This window comes from Streptopelia decaocto (assembly GCF_964273445.1).
Source record: "Streptopelia decaocto genome assembly, chromosome: 2".
Lineage (NCBI taxonomy): Eukaryota > Metazoa > Chordata > Aves > Columbiformes > Columbidae > Streptopelia > Streptopelia decaocto.
In genome coordinates this window covers 149,167,935-149,195,659 of record NC_138655.1, presented here as the reverse complement: position 1 = coordinate 149,195,659, position 27,725 = coordinate 149,167,935, and the positions used below count along the sequence as shown (strand labels likewise).

The following is a 27,725-nucleotide window of genomic DNA, read 5'->3' as shown; positions in this document are numbered from 1 at the left end:
CTTATTTGTTTGAATAACTATTATTATTGATTATTTACAGGTTATTGTATTGTTGGTAATTGTACTCAGCTAGGGAATTCCTCACCTCTTCCTTCTGTATTGTTCCCACAAGTGGTCTCAAACAAAAGATTAGGTCTCCTCATCTGTGCAAGTATTCACAAAATTGGGTCATGATTATCAACAGCTTTAGTAGGCAAATTCACCTGTTTTTCATCACTTTCAGATGCTTTTTTGTGTATGAGAGACATATCTGTATTACCTAGTGACTCACAGCTTGACTTAATCCTGTATCTTGCTTCCTTGAGCCATTTTAATGAAACAAGAAGAAATCTCTGGGTAAAAATATCTTCTCAAAGGCCTGCAGTAATACCTGATTTGCAACCTTTAATTTTGTTTGAATTGTGTTGAACTGTGCAGCTGAACAGATTGTACGCAGCTAAAGCATATAATATGTGCTTTATTCCAGTGCAGTAAAATGTTTTTTGATATTGTTGTTTTCTAAATAACTGTGAATTTGAATCGCATTCTTAATAATTCAATACCAAAGCCTGTTGGCTTATCTAGCTGCCCTTTTAGGTGTGAGCTGCATAAGTGAAAATCGGGTTTCTTTTCCCTTAGTTGTTTGAGTTACGGAAGAAAACGTGAAAGAACATAAACACAACAACGAGATATGTTGTATTTTACAGCAACCGTATCTTACAGCCCATATATTTTCAGTGTTTTGTTGTTGTTTTTGTCTTTTTGGTTTTGTTTGTTTCTTTGTGTGTGTGTGTGTTTTCTGCGTTTTGTTGTTGTTTTTAAATTTGTGGTGAGGAATTGCATATAATTACAAATTAGTTATCTGCTTTGATCCTGCTTCTCTGAAAGATGCAAGGTTTATCTAGTTAACCTGCTTTGCTTAATGCAAGGATATACCACGGCTAACTGCCTTATGAAAAATTTCCCACTGTGACTTTCCTGAATATGATTCATATATTGTTGCACCAGAGATAACAGCACTGGTACAGCAGAAAGAAGTGAAAATGTACAGTAAGAAGGAGAGCTCACGAGCGAGTAATGAGAGAGAAAAATGACTGTGCATGGGCTTGTGTGCCGCTCTCGCTCCTGGGTTCACCCACCTGGAGCAGAGCAAATGGCTCCCAGCGAGCTCTGCAGGGTACAGCAGCCACAGCAAACAGAGCTGAGTGACTTGGCACATCATTTTTTACCTTTGTTTTTTCTTCCTTCTCTTTTTGCCTTTGCCATTTAGTCAGCAGCCATGTTTTTTTCCTTGTTTGTTTTTAAATGGGTTTGCCTATGTGTGTATTCTGAGGTTGCAAATAGCCTTGTAGGGATGATTATTTTTAGGAAGTGTTTTCTTCCTACTTGAAGGTCTAATTGTTTTGGGCTCTGTAAACTTCAGAGGAAGAATTTGAAGCTGTACAGGAGTGATTTGAGTCTCATCTACTGTCAAATCCCTTACCTGTAAAACTTTGTGTTTCCCACCATGTCTTCTTGCAGGTATTTTTGCTGTTCCTATGGGTTGAGACTGATGAGTACAAATTTTCAGCTTGTTGGATTATAGTGAAAGATGTGGGGCTTTCTAATCCTCTTTGTAAACAGACTAAAAAAATATTTCTGTAATGAAGTATGTCTAGATGGAAGAAAAGCATGCGTTATGTGAAAATCTTCAACAATAATGGTATATCGGTGTCAAAATCAGATTTAAAGTGAAAATTAGTTTCATTTAGCTTTGAGTCTTTTTAAACACAGCTTAGTGAAGTTTGCTTTGTCACTGTCACCAAAGACATCGTATTTCAATAGATTTTTACTGTAATTCAGAGGGTTGAAGAGCCCTGTATTAGAACTGTGTGTGTCAGTGTCATTTTTTAGCCAGGGAGTCTGAATTGCAGAGCGTAAATCGATTAAATTGACTTGAGAAGACTGTGGACTAAAAAACTGGGCATCATTCTGGGCACAGGAGACCCAAGTGTTGCTGATGCTTCTTGGTAACCTTGTCTCTGGTTTGTTCTCCTGCAGAAGGGAGGCAGCATGTCCCACATGAACAATGTTGGTAAAGTGCTGTAATACAACAGAATCAGTTAGAGAAGTACAGGGCAAATGTAAAGAGCCTGACAGCTCTCTCATGACAGGTTTTAAACCCCCACATAATGAATACAGCTTTCTGCTTTCAAAATAAAAAGGCAGTGTTTTAAACAGAAGTCCTGAAGGATTCAATAGCCATGAATATTTCTTCATCCAGGTTTATTTGAGCAGGGCTTCTTTCAGTGAGACAGTCATGATGTTTTGTTGTTTTAGATGTGATTTCACATAAACTGAGATGAAGAGAGAATGAGTTCGAGCTATTCACAGATGATGAAATAGTGTCTTAATGCAGAAAGTGTTGCAATAGGAGAGAGATTAATGGAATTAAAAAAAGAAATAGTTACCTGCATCAGTTTTCTTTCTTTGTGATAGTAACTTATTGCTGGCGGCTTGTTACATGATGACGAAATAGTTTAGAGGAATCAGACTCCAACAGAGTGCAAAATAAAAAATAAACACACTTGTCCTGGGTAGTGTGCAAAATTCATGACGCTCACAGAATCGCAGCACAGCTGAGGTGGGAAGGTACATCTGGAGATCACCTAGTTCAACCTTTCTGGTCAACTAGAGCAGGTGACTCAGGTCTGTGTCCAGCTGGGTTTTGTGTATATGCATCTCCAAGGATGGAGGCTGCACCACCTTTCTGGGCAGCCTCTGCCACTGTTTGATCACCCTTACAGTAAGAATGTTGTTTCTTATGTATTTCTTTATGTGTCCATTGCCTTTTGTGCTTTTACTGGATACCATGAAGAAGAGCCTGACTTTCTTTAGCAGAGCAGCTATCTGTGACAGAATTCCTGACTTTCAAAATGTGAAAACAAATACATATTTCTCAGTAGCAGCAGCAGGTTAGAAATGAAAGTGGAAAATCTGTGCCTGGTGCACAGAGAGGCAACAGCCACCGTGTACCACTTGACGCTGTGCTATTCTGTTCGCAGGGCACTCTGTACATGGCCAGGATCCATGTTTGCATCCAAAAGTCAGTCATGACCAGATGTGTTAAGAAGCAGGGGAAAAAAACACTAACAAAAACAGCAAATCCAAAGTGAAGGTGTGATTTCCTCCATCTCTTTTATTGTTCTACCTCTTTTCCCTCTGAGTCACCCATTTGTGGAACATCATCTACTAAACTTCCTTTGAGACCAGATAGATTCCTAGTGCAAGATAACAGGGAGATCCGAGAGCTGGTGAGTTTTTCTCCACTTCTGCTCTGAGGCTGAGCAAGTCTGTTGATCACTCTCAATCTTCATTCTCCATCAGCAGCGTAGGAAGAACGTGTATTGTCCTCCCAATGGTGTGCTCTCCTGTCTCTTTCTGTGTGATGGGTGGGCGATGGCTGGTCCATAGGCAGGACACGGTGCTGCATCATGAGCTGGGAGTGCCCAGGAGGGTCTGGGTGAGCGAGTCTCTTCTGGTGATGGATTAGTGGAATGTGCACAGGGTATTTGTCTTGTCGCTTCAGTGAATGCCGTGTACAGCACCTCTCGTGGTGAAAGCCGTGCCGAAAACAGAAAGCTCTCAAGTACAGGGTATAAGATAATTGAAGTTGTAATGCGTGTCTGCCTTTTCCTCTGCCATTCATCTAAGTGAATGTCTACTTCAAAAAACCCCATGTTTAAATGTTCATATCTGTTTCTTCTAATTTTTTATGTTCTTGCAGCTCTCCCTGGGTTTGAAGGTGAAAAACTCTGGGCCTAAAAGAGTAGCTTGATAAAAGATGGAATAAGTTTGAAAAAAAAAAAAAAAAAAGAAAAAACCAAAACAAGACAAATTTGAGGTTCAAGTTTAGTGATTTTTTTTTTTTTAATGTTTAGAGACATGCATATGTTTGAATATATTTAGTTGTAATTCACAACCATGCATTTACAGTATACACTTGTGATTCCAGAATTTCTGCTGATTCATATATTTCAGTCTTGTTTTCATATTATCAAGGCTGTATATTGGTGTAAAGCAGGTCTGGATTTTGGCTGAGTGTGTAGCTAGCAAGAAAAAACAAATGTAAAGTACAACCCTGGTTGCAGGCTGTGCTTCCCTGGTGCTCCGACATGAGTCTTAGTGTTTAAACAGTGATTATTTCAGCCTTTTTTGCTGTATTTATTCTATTTTTAGGTCATGTAGCACTGAATACTAATCACACCAGAAGAGACAGAAATACAACCAAAGTAGTCTCAAAATAAAATTCAGAGCCAACATGGAACTAACCTATGCAAGAAGTAATATGGCTGGGGGGAGATGGTAAGCTTTAATTAGTGGGGAAATTCAGCTCCAGTAAATAGAGGATTTAAAACCAGGAATGCCTTGTCATCTTTTGGGCTTGTTCCTGTTATGACTAAATCTGGGGCTGAAACAGATGTCGGTTAGCCTGATTTTCTTTCACAACCTTGACAGAAAGGGGATGATCATTCTGTGCTACCACCCAGTTTTACTGTTGTCTTATAAATGAGCTCTTCAGCTCCTGGATAACGATGACCAACTTGAGAGCCTTCCCTGCTGATCACACAAAGCAAAAGAAATTTGGACGAGAGCTAAAACCATAAGATAGAGAATGATGGGAAGCTGCTCAGCGTGAAAAAGGCTTACAAATTAATAAACGAGCAAACTGAGAGGATGCCCAGAGACTGCAAGGTGATGCTGTAAACTCAGATAAAAGAGAAACACACTGCTATAAGCCACCCACATGGTACCTATTTGGGCCTTTCCCCGCGGATCGCTGGAAGGATTCTGGCCCAGGTCTGGAATGAATTTGCGAGTGGGACGAGGTGACGGGTGCTTTGCTGGGAGCCTTTTGGGTCCCTGTCCCAGCAGGGTGGGCACGGGCTGGCAGAGGGGCCAGCGGCTGCTGGCAGCGTGCACAGGCACAGCTGCTCGCCACAGATTTGGGGCATTGCCTTTGTGTTTCTGACCTTAAATCTCTGCTCTTCTCCATGCTTGTCAATGTAATGAAGAAAGAGAGGAAAAAAAAAGGTTGGGTTAGTTTGAGAAGACGGAGCAGTTACCTCATCGCCCTGCCCACCCTGCCTCCTTTCTTATTTCAAGGCTGCAAATGCAAGTTCCTAAACACATAAGCAGCCAGTTGAACCTTTCAAATTTTAATTTTAGAGGTATGGCCACCTGAAAGCATCTACCCAGCATTTAGAAGGGTTGTACTGGTGGGTTATCAGATATTCTTCATTTCAAGATCTAAGCAGAATATCCTTGTGAAGTTTCCTGTACCCCATTTTTTCCTGTTTTGTTTGCTCCCCAAGTAAATTTAATATCAACATTCTATTTATTAAATCCTATCTTCAGAGAATACTTTTGAAATTAGTTAATTATCAGCTTTTTTCCCCTCCTGCAATTTAATTTCTTGGCTCTCCCAAGGAATCAAATGAAAGGATGTCGACATTTAAAATAAACAAACAACTTTACAAGTGCTATTTCATCTTCATACAAACTGACATAAACCACTGTATAAATATGGGTACAAAACCAAGTGTCTGGTGAAAATGGCAGAATTGTGCCTAATAGTATTATTGCATTTAAACAGGTAGCCATATGGATCCATACATAGCTGTATATAAACAAAAACTCTTTAGAGGCCTTTAAGTGGCACAGCAGAAGAGAATATTTCACTTTTCTGAAAAAAGTAGAAGGGGAAACAGGTTTCTAAGTGTCATGTACAGAAATCCGAACTGTAGCTTCATGACATTTCAAATTAACTGGTTCATTTATTTTTCTTCAAAATGGAGCTATGGAAAGCCATGTATTTTTGGTTAAGAAGCTTAAAGAAATGAAATCTAGCTTCTGGATTGCCATTACAGAATATCAACTGCAGTATGTTACTTGGGTTGGTTTTGCATTATCTTTTGCGAGGTTTTATTGTAAGAATAATAAGTAAAGGGTGAATGGAAGAAGCAGCTTCTTTCCTGCCCCTCAGTCTGAGAAATAACAATACACATTGCCTGGTAATTTCTGGCTTTGCCTGTATACATGCAGAGATAATTAGATTTTGTATTTTTCCATTGTAAACAAGAGAGATCAACAGAATGTTTTGGATTGGCAGTCTCACGTGTTTTACTTTACTCTTAATTTAGTCCATATTCTTTGACACTGAATATTTACATATAACATCACATGCACAGAAAACTGTCCATTCCTCATGGCCCCTAGATATTGATTTTCTTCAAGGTCAGGCCTTGCTTGTCAATCAAAGGATAACAAAGAATATATGAATTGGAATTGGACAAATCTGGAAATTTCTGAGCATAAGGTGGTAGAACTTCAGCAGAACATTGACTTTTCAATTGCCTTTCTCCTTGTTGGTATCTAATGAGCTATTGTTGATGCATAATACATTAATTCCATTCACGGAGCTCTAGAGGAATGTCATTTGTGAAGACAAATCTTCCTGAAAACATCAGAATGATTACAGATTGGTCATTCTTCTTATCTATTTTCATCATAAATAGGGCATGCAAGTTCTTTATTAGACTATTAGATTTGCATCTTCTGCATTCCAAGACAGTTTTTACCAGTGTCTGGAAATGACCCATGTTCCAGGTTGGAGCTGAGAGGAGACACAGAGCTGTGATAATTCTTTAACATGGGAGTCCTCTTTGTCTTTACTCCTTGGAGAATGGCCTGATGCTGAGTGACCAGAACTGGTTCTTCTGTGCATTAGATGGCTGGGCTGTATCTGGATGATTGTACCTCCTGGTGTCATGTTTTTCAATACACCCCAAGAAAAGGAAGCTTGGAAAGGGAACTGCAGAATGAGAAAGTAAACAATCTGTTGCAAGGAAGAGGAAGCTTGCCCAGGTAGTGGTGTCATTTTCTTAAGATGTGTGGATATTATAGTGAGTGGTATGATTAGTTTGGAGGTAAGCTGTTGAAATTTGGTACAATTTGTTGTTAAAAAGCTGCTAACATATTGAGAACAGTTCCAAATCTGCTCTCTATGTAAGAAGGATTTTTTAAAAAAGGGAATTTCTATTCCTTAAATGAATCTATTGTGTTAATTCAATTCCCATATGTAATGTATTTTCCGTGTAAAATAGACATTAATCGTGCAGACCATTTGTGGGTTTTTTTTGAGAAATGAGGATCCAGTTGGTCAAATCCCTCATTTGTCTAAATTCCAGTTAAAAACCAACAGCCAACCAAACCAAACCAACAACAATAACAAAACCAAAGCACAAACAAAAAACAACACAAAAACCCTGAAAACAAACAAAACACCCCCCCCAAAGAAACCCCAAACCAAACAAAAAATGAAACCAAACCAAAAAGAAAACAAACAAAACCCCCAACAGAACAAACAAACAAACAATCAATCAAAGAAAATACTCCAAGAATCTATTTACTAGACCCTGAGACAGCATGAAAACTGGGTATGTGCGCATATTACTGCATTTATAAACAGATATTTGCATCAGACGGGTGTTTACATAAACTGTCTGAATGTTTTTTTAATTACAGCTTTTAGCATCCCTGTCTGAGAGTGACACCAAACTGTTCAGGGTCTAACCGGGGCACAATGGAGCATAAAAAAGAGAAGAACAGCCTTTATGGTGATTCCATAACAACAAATACACTTGTAGATGTGAATTTGCCCAAAGTCTGTCCAATGAAATTATAACCCCAAAAGGTTAAGAGAAGTCTCATCTCTCATCAACATGGACAAATTCCATCTCAAATGATCAAACCCAAGCAAGAGCTTTTCCCAAAGTTTACAGTATACAAGAAAAAAGAACGGGTAGCAAAAAAAAGTCAGTGTCAATGGTCTTTCTTAGTGGAGATCCTAAAAAAGGTATGTGCAATTTGCTGTAGAAATAATTAAAGGGAAAACCTGGTTTACATCTTTGGATCGTCTTTCAGAGACTTACATTGAAAGGGTCTTCAGTCTGTTTTACTTCTGTTATATTGCAATCTAGTATTAAAACAACCAACCAACCAACCCTCCCCAAACAACAACCAAACGAACTAAAAAACCCATCCTCCCCCCCCTAAACAAAACAAAACAAATCAAACCACCCCCCACTAGGCAAAAAAACCCAACACACCAAAATTTGCCACACTTTACGTTAGCCATGCAGGAGGTCAAAACAAAGGGAAAAACCCAAGTTATTCACTATTTGGAAAGTGGCCTAGTGGCAATTGAGATAAAAGGCCTGGAACTGTCACTGTGCTGTGCGTAGGATGTTCTGTTGGGTTCGATGCTGGGAGTCTGTCAGGGAACATCTTGAGTGAGTTTCTGCACTGACAAGCAGTAATTGAAGCATGCAGATCATGCTAATGCATCATTTCATCTCCAAGCTGCAGGGTCTTTGATGAGGAGCTTGTTATGTATTACAAATCATCTGAAATTAAAAGTATAGCAAAATGGTTTCATTTTTCCCATCCCCTTTCACCCAACCCTCCAGCAAAGCTCCGCAGGGACACCAGGCTGAACTAAATCCTAAGGTGTTAGATGATGTGTCCTCATTAAAAATACTGCAGAACGCTGCTGTTAAGTGTAGTGGTAATATTGTGACTTGGCAGTTTTAGTGTTATATTGATCAATTGCCATTTCAAACATGGTAAAGCTGACATGGCCCATGGTCCCCAAAGATGTTTAGGAAAGAAACCTTTTTTAAAAAAAAATTAGAGCATTTAATTGTAACTGATGATGCATGTCAGCCCCAGTCCCAGGAGTGCTTACAGCTGCAGCTCCAGAAGAAATGAGAATTCCCTATGTGACCCTGATGGCTTCTATACCATGATTTTTTTTTTTCTTTATGGTATTAAAGTTAAAAGCGACACATACCTTTTCCAGTCAGATGTTGGGAGCATGTGTGCTAATGCTAGATCATACTGAACAGAAGTAAAGCTTTCTGGGCTAATATTGCATATTATAAAAAAATACAGCAATGTATAGATATTCTAAAGAGAAAACAACGTCTGCAGCTGTTTCAGTAAATCGCAGTGTCTAAGCTGCAGGGATGTGTTCTTCACTTCCACCTCTGTAGTTTGCCACCACCAGCAAGGAGCAGGGATGGAGATCCCTGTGGAGATGGGGTTCAGGGAGCCAGCAGCATCTTGGGGTCGTGCTGTGTCACTGTCACAAGAAGGACGGTGTGGACGTGCTGATCTCTCTGTGCCTGGTCCAGCTCGGTGCTTGCTCCAGAGCTCTGGCCCGAGTGGTGCAGGGATGGCCCTTTGCCAAAAGGAAACAAAGAGAGAAGTGGACGACTTATCTATGACCAGCTGTTTTTCTAATGTTTGGCCAACATCAGCATGACTGTGTGTGTGATTGCAACACTGGTAAGGTATTTAATGTCACTCTGTTAATAGCGTTATTTTGAGCCTCTGAGCAGCTCTGGGAAACACAAGAAATGACAGGAAGCACATCTCCAGCTTTTACTTCTGCTGTCAGAAAAATTGCGGAGTGACTTTGATGTCTGCTGTATAAAATGAATGGGTGCAGCTCTTAGCAGGAGAAAGGCAATCTTATACAGAAGTGGGCTACAGCTGAAATGTTTCAGTACTGGGGATGAATATACTCTATCTGAGCACAGATAGGAGTAGAACTGAACTCTTTGAAGAATTCTTGATGTTAGTATAGATGCACCAAACACAGGCCTGATTAAACTCTTTTAGCTTACATAATTTCATTTACATTGTTTGCTGTGGTGTTTAAGACTCTTTACAGCATGAAGTTCCAACATAGACTCTAAGCAATAAGTCTGTCCTGCATGATTCAGGTCAGACAATTAGTATTGGAATGGTTGGAGAACAACACAACCCTTCATGGACCTTTTTTCCTTCTCTCTTGCTAAAAAATTCTGTGCATGTGTAATGGATGCTCTGTAGAGAGAGATTTTTGTGTAGCATAGATAAAACTTTTAAAAAAGTTTACATTGCAGTTCGTAAACATGAATCAATAACAAATAAAATTATCTATAAAGTACAGAAATACAGAAAACATCTCGTTACATAGGAAGAAATTTCTATTCATTCAGACTAGGTTATGGTCTGTCAGAAAGTGAGTTATTGTTAGGTGACAATGACACATGAACCAACTGTATAGGGGGTTTTGTGTATAAAATGATCTTTTGTTATTTCTTTGTCAGATTTTGTTTTTGTTGTTATACATTTCCACCACTTCAAACAAGAGAAGTTGTTGTTTTGGCTTATAGGAACTGTGCCACCTCTGTCACCAGAAGAGACAAAGTGAATAAGAGAAGCAACAGGAAGAAATCAATTTCACACTGTGCTCTGGCTTTTATGGCTTTGCTAAGGGACAGTTGTATAAAACAGTGACTGACTTCCACTGTCTCCTTCTAAGCAAGAGACTGAGCAAGTTTGTAGTTTACTGTGTGGTTAACCACACTGGAAAACTAGGGTTTTTTTAGTTTCTGAAAGACAGAGTTCTTACTCATTTGTGGCAGGGTAAACTAATTTATGATGGTTATTTGTTCATTTAGTTAATTGCGCAGATGTATTTTTACAAGGTTATCTTGTGCTAGTTGAATTCAAGCTTTAATGTCTTGAAGTGGAAGACTTATTTTATATTACAAAGTCTCTTTGAAGAAAATAAGTTTTCATCAGTTAAGAAAGCTTAATATGTCTGGGAAAAGACTGCTCTCGCACAGGAAGCTTTTGAAAACTGTGCTACATAGCACAGTTATGCAGAGACCTGGATTTCCTAGCAAAACCTGTCATACATTTACAAGAAATGAAGCTGTGACGGTCAATTGTAAGGGAATTGATGCTACAGTGCATATTTTAGAATATTAGACTAATACTGTGTCAAGCCAAAGAAATATCAATACAGTAAATAGGGAAAGGAAGTACTCATGCTGATGAAATGAAGGATTGATTGAAGAAAGGGTCAAAAATTTGCTGTGTGCTATAAATATAAAAAATAGCTTTAGCTATGAAAGTGCACTGGTGGGTTTATTTTATTTCTTTTAGATTTTTGAGATTCCTAAAAGCAGTAGTATTGCAAAATATGCAGGACTACAATCCTATTTTATTTCCTAATAAATGACTATAAGCAAAACAGATGCTCTCTAAATTATCTGATTTGGCACAAGGTTAGGCAGGCATTGACTGGAAAAAATACTCTGCTCCTGAAGGAAGGATACTTACAGTATATTTATAGTCCTCTTTTGAAAAGCTAAGCAGAATTTCAGTTCCATATATTATTTCAGTTGGAGGGAACTAACCTGTGTAAGTTATCAGTAATAGATTGACTTCAGGCTAAGGGTAACTCTCATCATTAAGGATCTGCCTTTGTGTTTTTCTTGGCTTTTGGTGATCACACTGGGTAAGGACTAATCATCTTTAGAGGCTGAAGGATTTGTGCAGCTTGTAGGAAAGATGTGAAGACAAACTCATCAATTAAAAAGAAAAAAAATCTTTTCTGTATCAGTCTCAATGGGATAAATGTATCTCCATCAGCACCATCTCCATCTGCTGCTGTTTTACAAATGTGACTGTATTTATATACCTTCAGGCAAACCCAGCAAAGCATCGCTATGTGGAATAATAAATTCAAGTTTTGAACTCTATAGCATGCTATTTTGGTCTAAAGGACAGTACCTGGAGAAATGAGAGAGCTTTGATTGTAAAATTGATTACATACAGAGATTTGGGGAAATTCTGTAGTGGCCTTAGCTGTCACTGGATGGGCTGTGATATGGTACCTTTGCTTTTGGCGAGAGTGAAACTAAGGAGCATGGTGCTCTGAAAGCCTTGCTGGGTACGTGCTTGGATAGTCTGTGCACTGGAGGTTTGAGGTTGGAAAATAGAGGTGGTAAAGCACAGGGGGTGCAGGAGCTACAGACCCACCGAAGGCTTTGCGTGGGCTTCACCGGTGTTAAGGAAGGGGCGCTTGGGCATGGAATGCCGGGCAATCGCGTTGTCCTTGGGTCCAGCTGGACCTACGTTCTCCTCTGTCAGACTTCCTTTTGTATTCGTTTAATAACCAGCTGCATTGTTAATGTGCAAGGACTGGTTGTTTTTTATAAGACACTTTTTTGTTTCTTTTAAACTAGAAAGATGAAAACTACAGAAGCCTACCACGAGATACTAGTAGCTGGTCTAACCAGTTTCAGAGAGACAATGCTCGTTCATCGTTAAGTGCCAGTCATCCCATGGTGGACAAGTGGCTGGAGAGGCAAGACCAGGTAATATATATGTGTGTATATATATATATATATATTACTTTATCAATCTAATCTTTATGATGCTCCAAGCTATTATGAAGAAGTGTGTTCTTATGTGATACTGATTCTCTAAGCATGATAAAAGCACCAGGAGTATGCTGACTAAATTTGTATGGGATTCCTTCTGCTTCAAACAAACCCCCTGCATTAGGACTGAAATGGACAGCTGCAAGTTATTTCATTCTTGAGTCATAAGCAGATTCATAAAGTATATGGAGTACTGATGCTCTTCACAACTGATAACAACAGGGTTATTATAATTAGAGAGTATTATTTTAATAAAGATTATGCCATTGAAAGCTAATAATATTACTACAGAATAGCCGAATGTGGGTCCGTTTTGGCATTGCACTTTTAAATGCTTGTTGTTCTTAACATTGCAAAATACATTATTTATAAATTTTAAGGCAGTGTTATATTTATTTTGTGTAAATATATATTCTGCTTTTGATCTTGGGCTTTTTTGAGACACTAAGTAATTCCAACTTGGGTTTTTTATTAATAAGCTGGTAGTCATAGAGGTTTAAAGATCTGAAATTAAAAGTACCTAGCAGTCACTTTATGTATTTGTGTGTGTCTGAAATTTTCCAAGAGGTGTCTTCAAGTGTACAATGAAAATGTGTCTTTACTGTGGAGACTGTGGAAATGTAACAGGAAGCCCATATATAGGGTAGTGTGTATATGGGATTATTAGTCTGCTTATTATACAACGTGACATGAAAACTTCGAGGTTTTGCATTGAACATGAATGTATAAATTTTGTATTTAACAGCAATAAGGCATTAAGCCAGAATTTGCTTTATACAGAGGAGTTTCAAAAGGAAATTTGTCGTTTGACACAGCCCAAGCTGCTTACGCTGTGCCTTGTGACGAAGGGGAAGGTTTAGGGTCCAGCACTGGACTGGCGTCCTGGGACTGGTCTCCTTCACCTACAAATCCTATACTGATATTTGAAGTCCAACATTCCACATCTTAGGATATTCCAAACATTATTTATCTAACACATTCTTAGTTAAAAAGGAGCTTAAGTAATATCACAGAGTAGAAAAAACTAAAAAACCCAAATGTAAGCTATTAACTAATTTTTTATCTTGTAATTAGCTACAGATTTGTTTAAAATCTATGTTTTACAAAAAGCTTCTATCTTTAGTCCTCAGAGATTTTCCTCTGCACATTTAGTGATAGTGGTAGTTCCATTACTATTTTCCTCTCATAAGATGCAGAGTTAGTGCAGATGAGTTGAGCTGCTGTCTCTGTATCTGCCTGTGTTGAAATGGGAAGCTGGTGCCCAGATTCGAAGGCATCTCCTGTGACTGTTCTGCTTGTTTGATGTTTTCGAGGCACATTTGCATGCGTCGTTAGATTTTCACCGTGGCAGTTAATGAAACTGTTGTCTCAGCAGAAGTTGGATTAGGAATCTTAATAGTGATCATCTTATAAAATGTTGGATACATTAATATTTTAATATATGATGTTTATATTAAGTTTTTTGCTGATTTGGGGCTCTGAAAAGCTTAACTAGTTCAATTTATTCACCAATTAGGTAAATAATTGGGCACTAGTGGTAGTCTGGAAGTGTATTCCTTATCTGAGTTATTAATAACTGGTTGAAGTCTGAAATTGCAAATATCATGTTTCTTCTGAGCAAGTTTTCTTCTTTTTGGTTTTGTTTGCGGTGGTGTTCTTTGAGAAAGGGTTTGTTCTTTAAATGTGTTAATGAATCTGCAGGTACCTCGAAGACCAGGATCCTTTTGTGATTTCATATCAGCAGGATAATTAATTAGACTGAAACCTGTTTAACAGGCTATGGACAGGAGGAGAAAACCTGTAGTGAGGGTGGGATGCAGTACAGCTCTGCAGGGAGAGGGAGGGAAGGGCCTGGCAGGGGGCGGAGCAGCTGCAGACAGAGACACTCTTTTTGGGTTTTAAACTCTAATATCTCTTTCATTATCCCCTGTGGGCTTTTTGTTTCCTGCTGGTCAAGCCTTTCACTTCTGTGAAGAAGAGACTCAAGCAATGAGGTTGATGTCTGGCATAATCAATTAATTTAGCAGCTTCCAGCCCAGTTGGTGTGTGCTGGGTGGAGCTGTGGAGGGCCGGGGTGGTGGGCGCACCCTGCCCGGACATGTGGCCAGAAAAGCAGACACAGCTCTGGCACCCACACAGTGCCAGGGCCAGGAAACCTCTAGGGCAGAACCCATCACAGATACCAGCGGTAATGACAGTCCTGGTCCAACCTGCCTTTATAGCTCTTTAGAGGAGCCGGATTCATCTTGTAGAGTCCAGAGTCTTCTTGTTGGATGGAGGCTTCTCTGGCTTGGATTGACTTATTTCTCTCAAAGCTTCTCTGATCTCTTCCTTTTGAATATGAGGTGAAAAAACTTTCCAGGATGATCTTTGTCAGCTTCTGACGTACATGAACATTCACTGGAACTGCACGTTGAGAAGCGAAGGTGTGATGTGCCAAGGAAGGGCAATTATTTTTGTGTGGACAACACCTCCTTTCCTATAAGCAGAACTGTGGAGCAGACTGAATGTAGTTCTGCAGCATCACAGCCCGTTCTGCAGGTGAAACTGCAAGAGACCTTGTTTCTAGGAAATCATTATAAGCTACTGTAGCAGGGACTAATAAAGGCAGAGAATTAGATGTGTTCGAGTACTTGTTAAAGAAATGGTTCTGTAAACTTGTCTAGGTTTTAGCAGTTAAAAATAGAGGGATGCATGGAGCCTGTTAAAATTCCTGGAAGTAATTGCTTTTGCTTCTATTTCTTGTGCTTTACTAGGGCTCTGCTAAATTAGAGTGATACATCAAAGAAATGGAAAAGATTAATTCTGCTTTCTGAGTTCCTTTAAGGTGTTCTAGTTGTATATGCTGGTTAGCTATATCTACCTAAGGATTGTTCCCAGGTAGTGCCACAGCCCTCTGGGTGTCCACAGGGAAAATGATCCGTGTATGTCTCAAGCCCACAAAGTAAGTTATGTGAAACTGTTCGTACCAAAGAATCATTCATCATAATAAAGCAAAAAACACTCAAATAGAGTTTTAGAATACAGTTATAAAGTTAAAGATGGTATTTTTTACTTTTACGCTAATTTTTTTCATTAATTATCTCCTACAGATTGTCAAGTATTAGGAAAAAAAATTGCAGTCTTTAATTTAATTCTGAAATACTGTAAAAAAAGAAAACGTTGGGTTTTAGTTCTTCACTTTGCCCTCCACAGCACTTTCTTTTCCCCCACAGCAACTGAACTTTGAGGAATAGTTGAAAAATCTTATATGCTGTGAAATTTATTTGTATATATGGTAACGTCACTTTTATTTGAGAAATCTTTTTTTCCACAGTCCACCTCAAGACTTGCTCAGGCCCTGATCAAATCGGGACTCATGCTGTTTGTTTCATACCAGGGAAACATGAAAAGGAGACGTGTGAAGGAGTTAAACTTCTCCCCAATTCCTTAGATTTAAGTACACAGAAAGCTTCTCTTGGGTGGTCATTTTAGTTTTATTAGTCAAACATTGGAACTGGAATAACAGAAGCAATCAAGGCACCTTGAACTGAAATAGTATATTCCTTGCTCTGCTGGCGAGGCCAGTTTTGCAGAAGGATCAAGAGTGCCCGGCTGTGCTGTGCGCCGGGAAGGGACGCGAGAGCAGCAGGAGAGGGAAATCCTACAGCAGCCCTGCTTAATTATGTAGCGTTTGATCAGATTTGCAAATACGAGGTTGGATCAATTATAACTATATGTAAATCTATATACATATATATGTGTATTTGATATATATCTGTGTGTATGTATTTTTGTCAGTGCACGGCAGTGAGGTAGGAGATGGAGTAAAATTGCATGGTTATTACTGAAGAACAGCTCTGATTCCTATAATCCCAGTAGCTTCTCAGTATCTAGCAAGAGCCCGAGATTAAAGCAACTCAAATGTATTCTGAAACGGGAAAAGATGTCGGTTATTACTGCTGCCTTCCTGAGCAGAAATGTGGTGTACGGAACTCTTCCCATAAGTTATTCTTGTTCATGACATCTGTCCGTAATAATCTGGTACAGTTTCTGTGGTTCCTTTTTCAATGAGATCAGATGTGTGTTATATCTCCAGCCATAGAATACCTGCCTTCAGCTTGTATTTTCGGCAGAATAAGGCCTGCTTTTAATATGACTGAATATACTCTCTTAAAACATTTGGATGCTATAAATTAGTGTGTTTCAGTGCTGCCAGTTGAAAAAAAAATAATTGAAGCCCCAGAGGTAGGCTGGTGAATTTAAAACACTAATTTCCTGTGGATTCTCCTACTCCAGCTTACCTGTGTTGTCAAATTTTTCATTAACAACAAAAATTCTGCTTTTATTTTATGTCTCAATGTAAGAATGTAAGACAGAAACGCAGCTCATTTATTTTGTTTAGTTGTGAATGTTTCATAGTGGTATGGCTGATGTATATAAATGTTTTTATTTTCACTAGTGTACCTCTTTTGTGTTTCTCCTTGTCTGACAGGTAGTTTGGCTTTTATTTCTAGGTTTTATTACGGCTGTAGCTACAAGGGGAAGGTCTACAACTTCTGTGTTTCATGGACTGGAGGTGGAGAGACTTGGGGAGTGGGAGCTCTTGTTATCTCAAACTCCTCACATGTAGAGGCTGAAACTGCAGTAAAAATTGTCATTAGTAAGGAGTTGTGCCTTAAGATACGGAAAAAGGATTAGCTAGGCTTTAGCTGGAGGAAGAATTTTGAACCGCTTGTCTGTTACTCTCTATAATGCCAAGACAGAGTCATTGCTTTGCTCTCTTTCTGTGTACACACACATTATAATTTGCCTCTTCTGATAAGAACCTTAATGAACATAGAACCACAGCCGCATATACATTATAAAATACACAGATGGTTTTAAAGCTTGTCATATTCCTTAGAAAGAATTTCTATCACAAAGACAGGTATGCAGGAGTTCAAAGCTGTAGGCCTTTTGCAGAGGCCTCTGTCTTTTTTGGGGGTCTTCAGTGGACTGAAAGGCTGGAGGTGTGTGGGTGTAGCCAGGAAGCTATCCAGGGTTTGTGAACCAGACAGAACTACTCTGAGGTTGATCATGGGAGGAAAAAAGTGTCACCAGGTAGCGAACAAGGCCATGGCTTGCACTGTTTGCTTGTTTCTGCAGGCAGAGCTGTAGGATATGGCTGGTGTCAAGAGGCTGGAAACAGACTCTTTTCAGTGGTGCCCAGTGACAGGATGAGGAGCAATGGGCACAGACTGAAGCATCGAAGATTCCATCTAAACATGGGGAGAAACTTTTTTAGTCTGAGAATGCCAGAGCACTAGAACAGGCTGCCCAGAGAGGCTGGGGAGTCTCCTTCTCTGGAGACATTTAAGACCCTCCTGGACACCTTCCTGTGTGATCTGCTCTGGTGAACCTGCTTTAGCAGGTGGGTTGGATTGGATGACCTCCAGAGGTCCCTTCCAACCCAACCATTCTGTGGTAGCTTGGCACCTGACTTATGTTAACTAATAGGCCGTAGCTATAAGTGTGGGCAGGTAGCACAGCGACCAGTGCATTGGTAGAGGATTCATTAAATGTTTCTGTCAGAGCTGATCAGAAGACCTCATGGTGCCCCTGCAAATTCAAAGACTTCCCAGTCCCATATCTGCTTGCAAATTCAGCTTTTTTTACTACTTGAGATGTGTTCTTCGCCATGTGATCACACTGGCTTCCACCTGATGTGGTTGTCAACACCCTGAGTGCTACAGCAACCGTTTCTTCTTGCTTTTGTAGTATGAAGAAGATGAAAAGCTTGATTTGGCCCAAGAATATTTTATCTTGGCTGCTGATGCTACTGCTCCGTTTAATTCTGTGTGTTGGCAAGATGTTAACTCCTGCAGCTCTGTGTTCAGTGTTTCAGTGTTCTCCCTGTGTGGTATTTACTACCTTAGAAAAAATACTGTGTGTAGTGAGCTCGAAAATTATAAACCTGTACTTAAGTTCTTATAATATAAGTATCTACATAAAAATATGGAGTGTAGGTCTGCATCGAGTGCTGAGGTGCCCAGTTCTCACAGACACATCTTGGTCTGGGAAAGTTTCTGGAACTGGTTCTGTATTACATGCCAGAATGCTTAGAAAGTGGAATGAGAGGGTCAAACAAGCTCTTATGATGGAGATGTAAGTTCTCTATTTGTGTATTTATAATTTCTGCTCTTTAAGGTTAACATTTTTATATTTATCTGTAGCGAGAATCAGAGTCACAGGTCTTTTCTAGGTTTAAATCTGTCTTCGAACCTGACCGGCTTGAGATCAAGATTTCTAAATCTAAACTTTATTTCCATATTGAAATGCCATTTGACTTTTAGGTTCTAACGTGATCAATTTCTGATTTTTATGTAGATTCTTAATTCCTACCCCTCAAGAGGGTTGTCATGTATCCTGAATTCAGAAGAATCTCTGTATTCTTCTTTATAAAGCTTAGATTTGTATACACTAATACACATTTATTAAATATTATCTAAATGTGTGTGTGTACAACCACAGAAGCAGCAAAAAGCAGCTTGAAAGAGAAAGGCTTATATTTATCCTGAATGCATCACTGTGTGCAGAGACAGAATCAAATTTCAAGCTACAGTATGTTTTAGTTTAAAGAAAATATTAACATGGAATTTGGAAGTCTCTGCACTTCTATGCAAAATGGACATTTGTGGACATGACCTTAATTGTATATTTTGAAAAGAAATTCTTCTTATTATTTGTCTTGGAGTCATGAATGAATTTGAAGTTGTTTTTCAGTGCTGCGGGTTTCAGTTTACATGAAGTAGGAGGTTGGAACAAACAGCTTTATTGCTTGGGGACAGCTGTAGTGGTGGTGCTTTTATAAACAGTGTTTCATGCTGGCATCTATCTTGTTCTCCTTTGAAAAATAATCTGTCATTTCATACTGTGTATTAAATAGGTGTGACAGTTTGGGGGCTACAGTCGACTTTCAGTTATGTGCTGCTGTGGAGATATGAATTCAGTGGCAGAATGTAGCTCTACATGTCGGAGAGGTGATGTAAAAATAATAGAAAAGGCAATTTTCCTAAAAACCTCACAGGTTTTAAGTGTAATACAAAAAGACATGCATCGCATTCAGATGTATATACTCACACTCACTCTCTCGTAGATATATGTACACATGCACATAAATATGCATATAGACTGGGCTGAAATTTAAAGAATCGTAGAACAGCCCAGGTTGGAAGGGACCTCGAAGGATCCTCTGGTGTAACCTTTTGTGGGAAAAGGAGCCTAGATGAGATTATCCAGCACCCTGTCCAGTGTCATCTTGAAAACTTCCAGTGACGGGGACTCTACCATGCCCCTGGGGAAGTTGTTTCAGTGAATGATTGTTCCCACTGAAAAAAATAAAAATATTTCTTATATGAAGATGTAACCTCTCCTGGTGCAACTTGTAACCCCGTGTCTTCTCCAGGTGGCCTCTTGTGAAGAGAGAGCCTCCATCCTCTTAGTAGCTGCCCTTTAAATACTGGAATACTGTGATGAGGTGCACCCTGAGCCTGGCACTGAATGAGCAAGAGAAGACCTAGCTCCTTCAGTCTTTCCTCATAGGGCAGGTTCTCCAGCCCTCTGATCATCTTTGGGGCCCTCCTTTGGACCCTCTCCAGCCTGTCTGTGCCTTTCATGAGCTGTGGGGAGCTGAACTAGATGTGGCATTCCAGGTGCAGCCTGACAAACACCCAGCAGAGTAGGATGTTCACAGCTCCCTCTGCTACCATTTGCTAGGAGACCTTCTGTGTTCTACAGAACCTTTCTGAAGAGAGGTGGCACACATGAAGGGCATTTTCACACTTCATAGTAACCATGCACTGCTGTTTTCTGCCTTTCTGGACCAAACTATTTAAATAATCCTGTTTTTATGGTAGCTAATGGTAATAAATCTGTGATACCAGGGTTGTGAGTAATATTATTTGAGATTACATGGAGATGCTGTGAGAAGCTTTAAATAATTTATTGCTGTTAGTTTTCTGACTATTTTCTAAATATTTTCATAGAATCATAGAATCATTTCAGTTGGAAGAGACCCTCAGGATCATCGAGTCCAACCATAACCTAACTCTAGCACTAAACCATGTCCCTAAGAACCTCAACTAATCGGTTCCAGGTGAACCCGCTGGTGGGTTGGACTTAGATGCTCTCCAGAGGTCCCTTCCAACCTGAACCATTCTGTGATTCTGTAAATGCCTCCAGGGATGGTGACTCCAGCACTTCCCTGGGCCGCCTGTTCCAATGCCTGACAACCCTTCCCGTGAAGAATTTTTCCCTAATATCCAAACTAAACCTCCCCTGGTGCAACATGAGGCCATTTCCTCTTGTCCTATCATTTGCTACTCGGGAGCAGAGACCAACCCCCTTCATGCTCCACCCTCCTTTCAGGTAGCTGTAGACAGCGGCAAGGTCTCCCCTCAGCCTCCTTTTCTCCAGGCTGAACAGCCCCAGTTCCTCAGCCACTCCTCATCAGACTTTTTCAGAATATTATTATCTCTGGCTCTTTTGACTGCTGTCTGTCCATGGTAGCAGGTCAGATAAGGACATCTGAAAATCTGCCACTGGGCCTGGAGAGCATTTCTTCTGAAGGATGTCACGCGTCTTCCTTTTCTTTTTTTATGAACTTGTTTTCTTTCTTCATGCTGTGAAAGAGGTTTATCTTCTCATGTGTTTACTTTCTAGTCCAGGCGTACATAATATATCCGAACGAGTTGTTTATAATAGAAACGCTCTCGCTATTTTCATAATGTGCTTGTTGCTGCTCCCATGCCGTGTCCTCAGAAGCCCCGGTGGGAAGGCGGCGTGGGCTGGTGCGGTGCCGCCCAGCTCCAGGCGGTGAGGCCCGCGGGGTCCCGGGGGCTCGCGCAGCCCTGTCTGCGGGGGCGAGCTGGGGACGGGCCCCCTGACAGCAGAGCCAGCAATACCGAGCGGGAGCCGCAATTACAGCGTGTCACAGTAATGCAGAAGTGAAATACATTAGTAAAATTAAAATTTGTCCTCATTCCCTCAGTGGGTAATACAGTTAATGAAAATAGATCTAACCAAATTAAGATAATTTATTTCATTAGTTTACAGCACTATCAAACTTTTCAGGGCAATACGGCCCTTCTGTACAAACCTGACATAGATGCAGTTCCACTCTTCACTTCAAAGACCACAAAGGTTAAAAGTTTTAAGTGTATTAAAGCAATTCTGTTAATTGTGTCTATAGAGGATTCTCCCTCGCCCTTGGTAAAGTATCCTTAATTTAAAATTCACATTATACTCATTCTGCATTCTAGCCTTTTAACCAAAGTGTAAATATGTAAGTGATTACTTGTATCTTTGAGGCTTAAAAAGAAATTCTGCAGTTTTGTTTCAGAAGGTGGTACTGGCAGTACATGTATTGATACTTTATCCTTTTTCCCTTCCAATTTGTGTTCTTCTCATTTTCTTCGCTCTACTTTTCCTCCTGCATACCTGCTTTGTGTTTTACAATACAGATTTCTACAGGACAGCAGGCAATTCCTTGGAAAGAGACAACATCTCTAAATCCCAGCTCCTCAAATCCCTACTCTGTTTTATTTTCCAGAGTCTTGATGATGTCCTTTTTTATATTCTATCAGAAAGATACCATTCAAAAGCAGGTTATCCCAAATACTGTTTTTTTTCCCGTTCCTTTCAAATTATAAGAAAACCCAAGATTGAGAGTTTGCTTGGTTTTGTTGCCAAGCCAAACTTCTTTAATTCTTCCTATAATTCTGCATTAGAAGTCAGTCTGGCATTAGCTTAAGCTTCATATTAACTTAATTTTCAGTTTAACTTAATTTGTGTTTTAGAATTTGCTTGACTTTAAATGGTAAAATAAGAGCCTTTTTTTTTTCCTTTCTCCTAATAGTCCGTTTTTCTTCCTGGTACAATTTTTATTCTAAATGGCTAATGTTACTTATTTAAAAGAAATATTTATATTACTAATTAGTAGTGGAAGTTGCAGTCCTTCCTACAATAAAACAGAACAACTTATCCAGACAGGAACATGGATATGAGGGTTATTCGCTTTTCACTGTAGTTTTTAGGCAAGATCCAGGTAAATCCCTGTTGAGTCGTGCAAGTCATTTAATTCCAAACAGAACAGAAATAAAGTCAGAGTTGTTATTTTAGGCAAGAGAAAATGACAGATTTCATCTGAATGAGAAACCTCACTTATTGAATAACAGCAGGATGATTTTAATACTTTTATTTCTTTCTATGAATTATTAATTATGAGAAAGATGCTTTCAGAAAAGGGCCAAGTTTGTCCTATCTCTCGTGGAAGTGATGGTTAATTTATCTTCCATTGATAGAAATAAGGAAAGGCTCTTCTTCTTTAAAATCCTTTGTGGACAGGTCACTTTAATGACGTGGTTGCACTTTGCTATGAAGGGGGAATAGTACTGTGTAAGTTGGAGTTAATAATTGAGTTATGTGGAAGTAATTTGTCTGGGTTTTTGTTTTATTTTGGGTTTTAAATTTAATCTCGATTTTATTGCTTAAGTACAAGCATTTCATTATTGAATGTAGTACTCTTTGGCTGTATTAAGTGGTTGCTGTAATTTATAGGATACTTTGAGAAATGTCATGATTCCTCACAAAGTGACACAGCAAGATTTAGTGAGTGCAGCAACTGAGTGAATGGAATTACGTAATATGACCTGGTTGATGCTATATACCGTAAGATTTTAATTTATTTCACCAATATAACTGGAAAAGAAGATAATAGACCAGCCTTGCCAAATCATTCACTGACTCGTTTGAAAAGTCCGTTCTGAATTTATCTTGAAAGTACTTGGAAATGCATGTGAAATAGTCAACCTCCATGGCTTCCAGGACTGGGAGGGAGTGGGCAGGGAGAAAAGGAATTCAGTTGCTTAGGAAATCAGGATGTATGAAAAAGTTATTTACTCCTGTGTGTGTCACATGCAAAACAGAAGACACAATCCCTCTCTTCTTTTGAAATTTATTTCATTTGATCTGATTTAATAAGTAATTGTTTTCGTAGGACCCAGCAACTAACTGCCAGCTGCCTTGTGGCACTGATAAAGGCTTTTGCTGAATCCCTGTGCCAAAGAAGGGAAACTGAATTGTAACTGATGCAGTTACTCTGGTTGAGATGGGTTCCGTACTTGGGATACACAGAATTAAAACAAATACAGTACAACTAGTGTTTCCATACTTGGGATACATAGAATTAAAACAAATACAGCACAGCTAGTGTTTCCATGAGGAAGAGATTGATTGGAAACATGTGAAGTACTAAAAATATTAATGAACTTCCTGTAATGTATTGCTGTAAAGATTTTACTTTTGAAATAAATGTTCCTTTTAAGTTTTTATCTCTTGTATGTGATATTTTAAGAATAAAGATTGTTGCCCAGATTCCATATTAAGGTATCACTCACGTTCATGCCAGCTGCATGTGATTAAATTCATTTGGACTGTACATTTTTATGCTGTTTTTTTCCAGCCCAGAGATGACTATTTATGAATTTGAGCAAAATAAGTTGGCTATTATTATGTTAGCTATTTGCCATTTAAAATATCATTTGTTTTCACAGTTTAAAAATTGTTAAGGGCACCAAACATACACAGCTATGAAAAAATCCAAAAAAAACAACCTTAAGGCTGTATATTGCAAACATTTTTACAGACTGTGGAATAAACACCTGAGGAGTGAGATATCCACTATGAACAAAACCTCTGGTCCTCTTAGTATTTTTTCAGAATACTAGGCTGGAAGCTGGTGTTCAATCACTTTGTATCAAAGCTTAATTTCCTCTTCCTTTTGGATCCCCTCATTTGTCTTCAAAAATCTTTACTTTCCTAATGTGTAGGAATTCACGATTGCTTATAATTTCAACTCATTTATCCAAAGCACAAGCTAAATTAAATGTCCCGAAAGAACGTGGTCATATCTGTGAGTGTCTCTATTTAAAAGTATTGAAAGTTAGTTTGAGTATTCCATCATACCATTTTTATTTATCTTGATTTTTCTAGGCATTAATTGTTACAACAAAGGACAGATTTCATAAAGCAAACCCATCAGTGTTTCTTCTTTGTAGTTACACTTTGTCACTATAAATAGCTTTCTCTTCATGACGACTCTTTTAACTCGCCCTCTCATCAGAACTGATGGATTTTGCTGGTGATTTGAAGGTCAGTAAAACTGGTCTCTGTGTGAAAAAAGCATCTTATAATACTTCAGTAGGATAGTGTCTATCGCAGCATTCTGGGTAGGTGAAATTAATGGGGCTCAAGGACTCTGCCATTTTCTTCCTAAATTAACAAACGTCATTCTTACTGAAACACCGAAGATGGGGCAAGAGGCGCTTCAGCTCCATACTGGGGTGTCAGGGGACAGCACAACATACTGTGATGTGGGCTGAGAAATATGTAGGGAAAAAAAAAAATGAATTATCTCTGAATCTATGTGTAATTCCTGCCTCACTGCAGTGCAGTTCCCTGATGACTTTTTTTCGGTGTACAGCTACATGTGCATGTAAATGTGCGGAGAGGCAGAGGTGCAGGGAAGCTGTGCCCTCCCACGCTCTGAGCGCCGGCGTCGGGCACGTGTGGACTTGTCTGACCAGAGCCAAAGCTCCGAACCCCAGGGTGAATTCTGAGCAGCCCGCAGCTGGGGCTGGGCTTTGGGAGGGTGGGAGTTGTTCCCAAACCGCATCCCGGGCTGTTTGCACAGGACAGACAGTGGCTGCTGGAGCTCTGTCTGTGCTCACGGGAGCTGAGGGGTGGCCTGGTGAGAAGAGACACCTCGCTGGGTCATCCCGGTTCGGAGCCTCCACAGAAGACAATGTTGATCTGATCCATGACAACATCGTTTTTGATTCATGACATTCATTCTGTTTACCAGTTAACATATAACAAACTTTGCTGTTCACTTTTACAGGTCAGCGTTCTTACTACTTATCCGTATATACATGAGAGTTAAATTATGTACATGTCCATGCTTATATATTAGAAATACAGAACACTTCCTTAACTGCCCACTTTAGGAGCAGTATTTGTAAGTGCTGTCATTGTTGACACACATATATATGTGTCTATCTATGTGTCTATCTGTATAATTTGTAAAACTTACTTTATGAAAAAGGGTTTTCTTGTAGCTGTGTTTTAAATACATTCATATTGTGGAGATCTCAGTGACCTTCCTGATACTATGATTACCCTGATAACTTCAGCAACTGTTTTAGAGGAGAAAGTGCCCAGTGTAAACTTCTGCTTGCTAAAAGTGGTAGTAAAGAAATATCATTTTGTTTTCTTGGAACTTGACTTTGTTTTTAGCCCCAAAAGCAGTAGTCTTTATGGTTATATACAGCTAGCCTGATACTATGGTGATGGCATAGGATGCTGGGTTTGTCCAATCATGTGTAGCAGTGTCCATTTAATTAATTTAAAAATCTGGAAAGTTAGTCTTAAGTAATGCATTTTAAAAGTACTCCTAATAATAATTCATTTCAACTTTGGATTTTAAGAAGATCTTTCAGGAAAGTTGAAGCTTCAAGCTTCAATAGGTGTTACACATCAGTTTATTGATTTTTCAAATCCTGGATTATTTTTCTTTCCCTGTTTTAATACCAGTAGTCTGAACTGGGATAGCTTTTAGGTAATTGGGGTGATAGAAATCAATGGGGAATCTGGGAAGCACATTCTCGCTTCTATCTGGACCATGAGGCTTGAATATTGTTTCAAGAAGGAATGTTTCAGAAATGCTCAAATAACCAGTTCATGCTCAGTCCTGTAGTATTATAAATGTGTAAATGGATTCTGTAAGCCACCTCTCTTATCTCATTTACACAGGTTTTTTTCTTTTTTTTTTCTGAAGGCATTTATTTCACAATGTTAGATAGTTTCATTTTCTTCCCTTCTATTTTAGCAGACAGGCAGTGCAGATATCACCATCTCTGACTCGTCATTTTTTCTCTGTACAATACAGTGTATTTTGTGGCTCTAGTGCAGCAGTAGACTGGCCCAGAAATCACAATCTGGGATTATTGTCTTTGTGGATCCTCAAGGAGTAATATTTTAAAGTCACTGCATCTGTTGGTACTTAAGAGCATGATTTTTACTTTTTATTTTCGCCAGTTTTCACCATCTGTGTGTCTGTTTTTTGGCTTCTTGATTTAATTTTTCAGTTTAATTTCTCCGTTGCACTGGGATTTCTTTCTCTTTCTCACACATGCTCTTTTTGACTCATCCATGAACTTACATTAAAGGAAAATTATTTACGGCAGTTACATAGTAAAATTCTTGGCCTTTACAATTTGTATTTTTTAACAATATCTTTTTACCAAGTCTCTTCTAGTAAATGCACGTCATTTTTGGAAGTGAAATAAGTTTTATTAGACTTCGTTTAAATTTTTAAAAATTAGTTTGGATTAAATTGGAGCATTTTGGCGGGAAAAGCTAGCTCGGTCACATTAAACACATTCTAGTCTTTCATACTCATTTAGTTTTTAATGCCCAAGAGGGAATAATTTTCTTGAGAAATCTGTGTTATAATCATAAACAGACATAATTCAGTAATTTTCTCATGAAACATTGGCTGAAGTTTTGGCACTAATGACTTGAAATCACACAAGCAGGAACATTTTTGTTTAAATTCCAAGAAAAATACTAAGGAAATATATTAAAATAGAAACAAAATATACATACAATGTGTTACAGACTGTTTTCAATAAAAAGGATGTATCTTCATCAATTGAATAAATGTCTCGTGAATTCAGGCATGTTCCAGCATTTCGAGAATGTTCTGATAGTACCTGAGTCATTTTCTCTGCTTATCCCTAAGAACTTTTTTAACAAAAAAATACATTACGTAAATAAATTTTTAATATACAAGAGTAACTGTATAGCACATCTATCAAATATTTTGCTTCTGTATATGTTTGTGAATACTGAAAACCTCACTGCTGCTCTGATCTTTTCCCTAACATATGTATTTTGCTTCTCACTTAAAATATAATACATTCTTAGGGTCAAATTTAATGGCTTTTAGAAAACAGGCTGTTTTATTTTTAGCCTCTTTCAATTATTTTGTAACTGAGCATTTTAAAGTTTATTTTTACCTGCTGGTGTATTTCCTTGCTTACCCTTTCCAAAATATGGAACTGTTTCCTTTTTCTTTATTTTTTTTCCTGGTTTCTAATGAGTATTTTTTTAATAGTGCTGCACAAAAGAATAAGTCAGAGTTACAGTAAAATACATGTTCCTTTTGGAATATGTGGCTCCTATAATCTGTAATCCCCTTTCTGCTTGTTTGGGCTGCTTTGAATTATTTTTCTCAACAATGCTGTAGACTATCAAAAGACCAAAAGAATAGCTTTGTTCACTTGAGAAAGCATTTTTTGAAAGGAAGTATTGCTGTGAAATTCCAAGGAGAGGAATTAG

The 27,725-nt window shown here is 38.8% G+C and overlaps 1 protein-coding gene across 14 annotated transcripts in view; it reads left to right on the top strand.

Annotated features, from left to right (window-relative positions):
- The window catches only part of PARD3 (par-3 family cell polarity regulator), a 457,959-nt gene that overhangs the window by 184,757 nt on the left and 245,477 nt on the right, over positions 1 to 27,725 (top strand). For 10 of the 14 annotated variants that reach the window (XM_082046289.1, XM_082046284.1, XM_082046286.1 and 7 more), the window contains exon 5: positions 12,108 to 12,239. The exons of the other annotated variants lie outside the window; for them this stretch is intronic. In XM_082046289.1, coding sequence (XP_081902415.1) covers positions 12,108 to 12,239 — 132 coding nt within the window. The remainder of the gene's footprint in view (positions 1 to 12,107; positions 12,240 to 27,725) is intronic. 14 annotated transcript variants of the gene reach the window in all.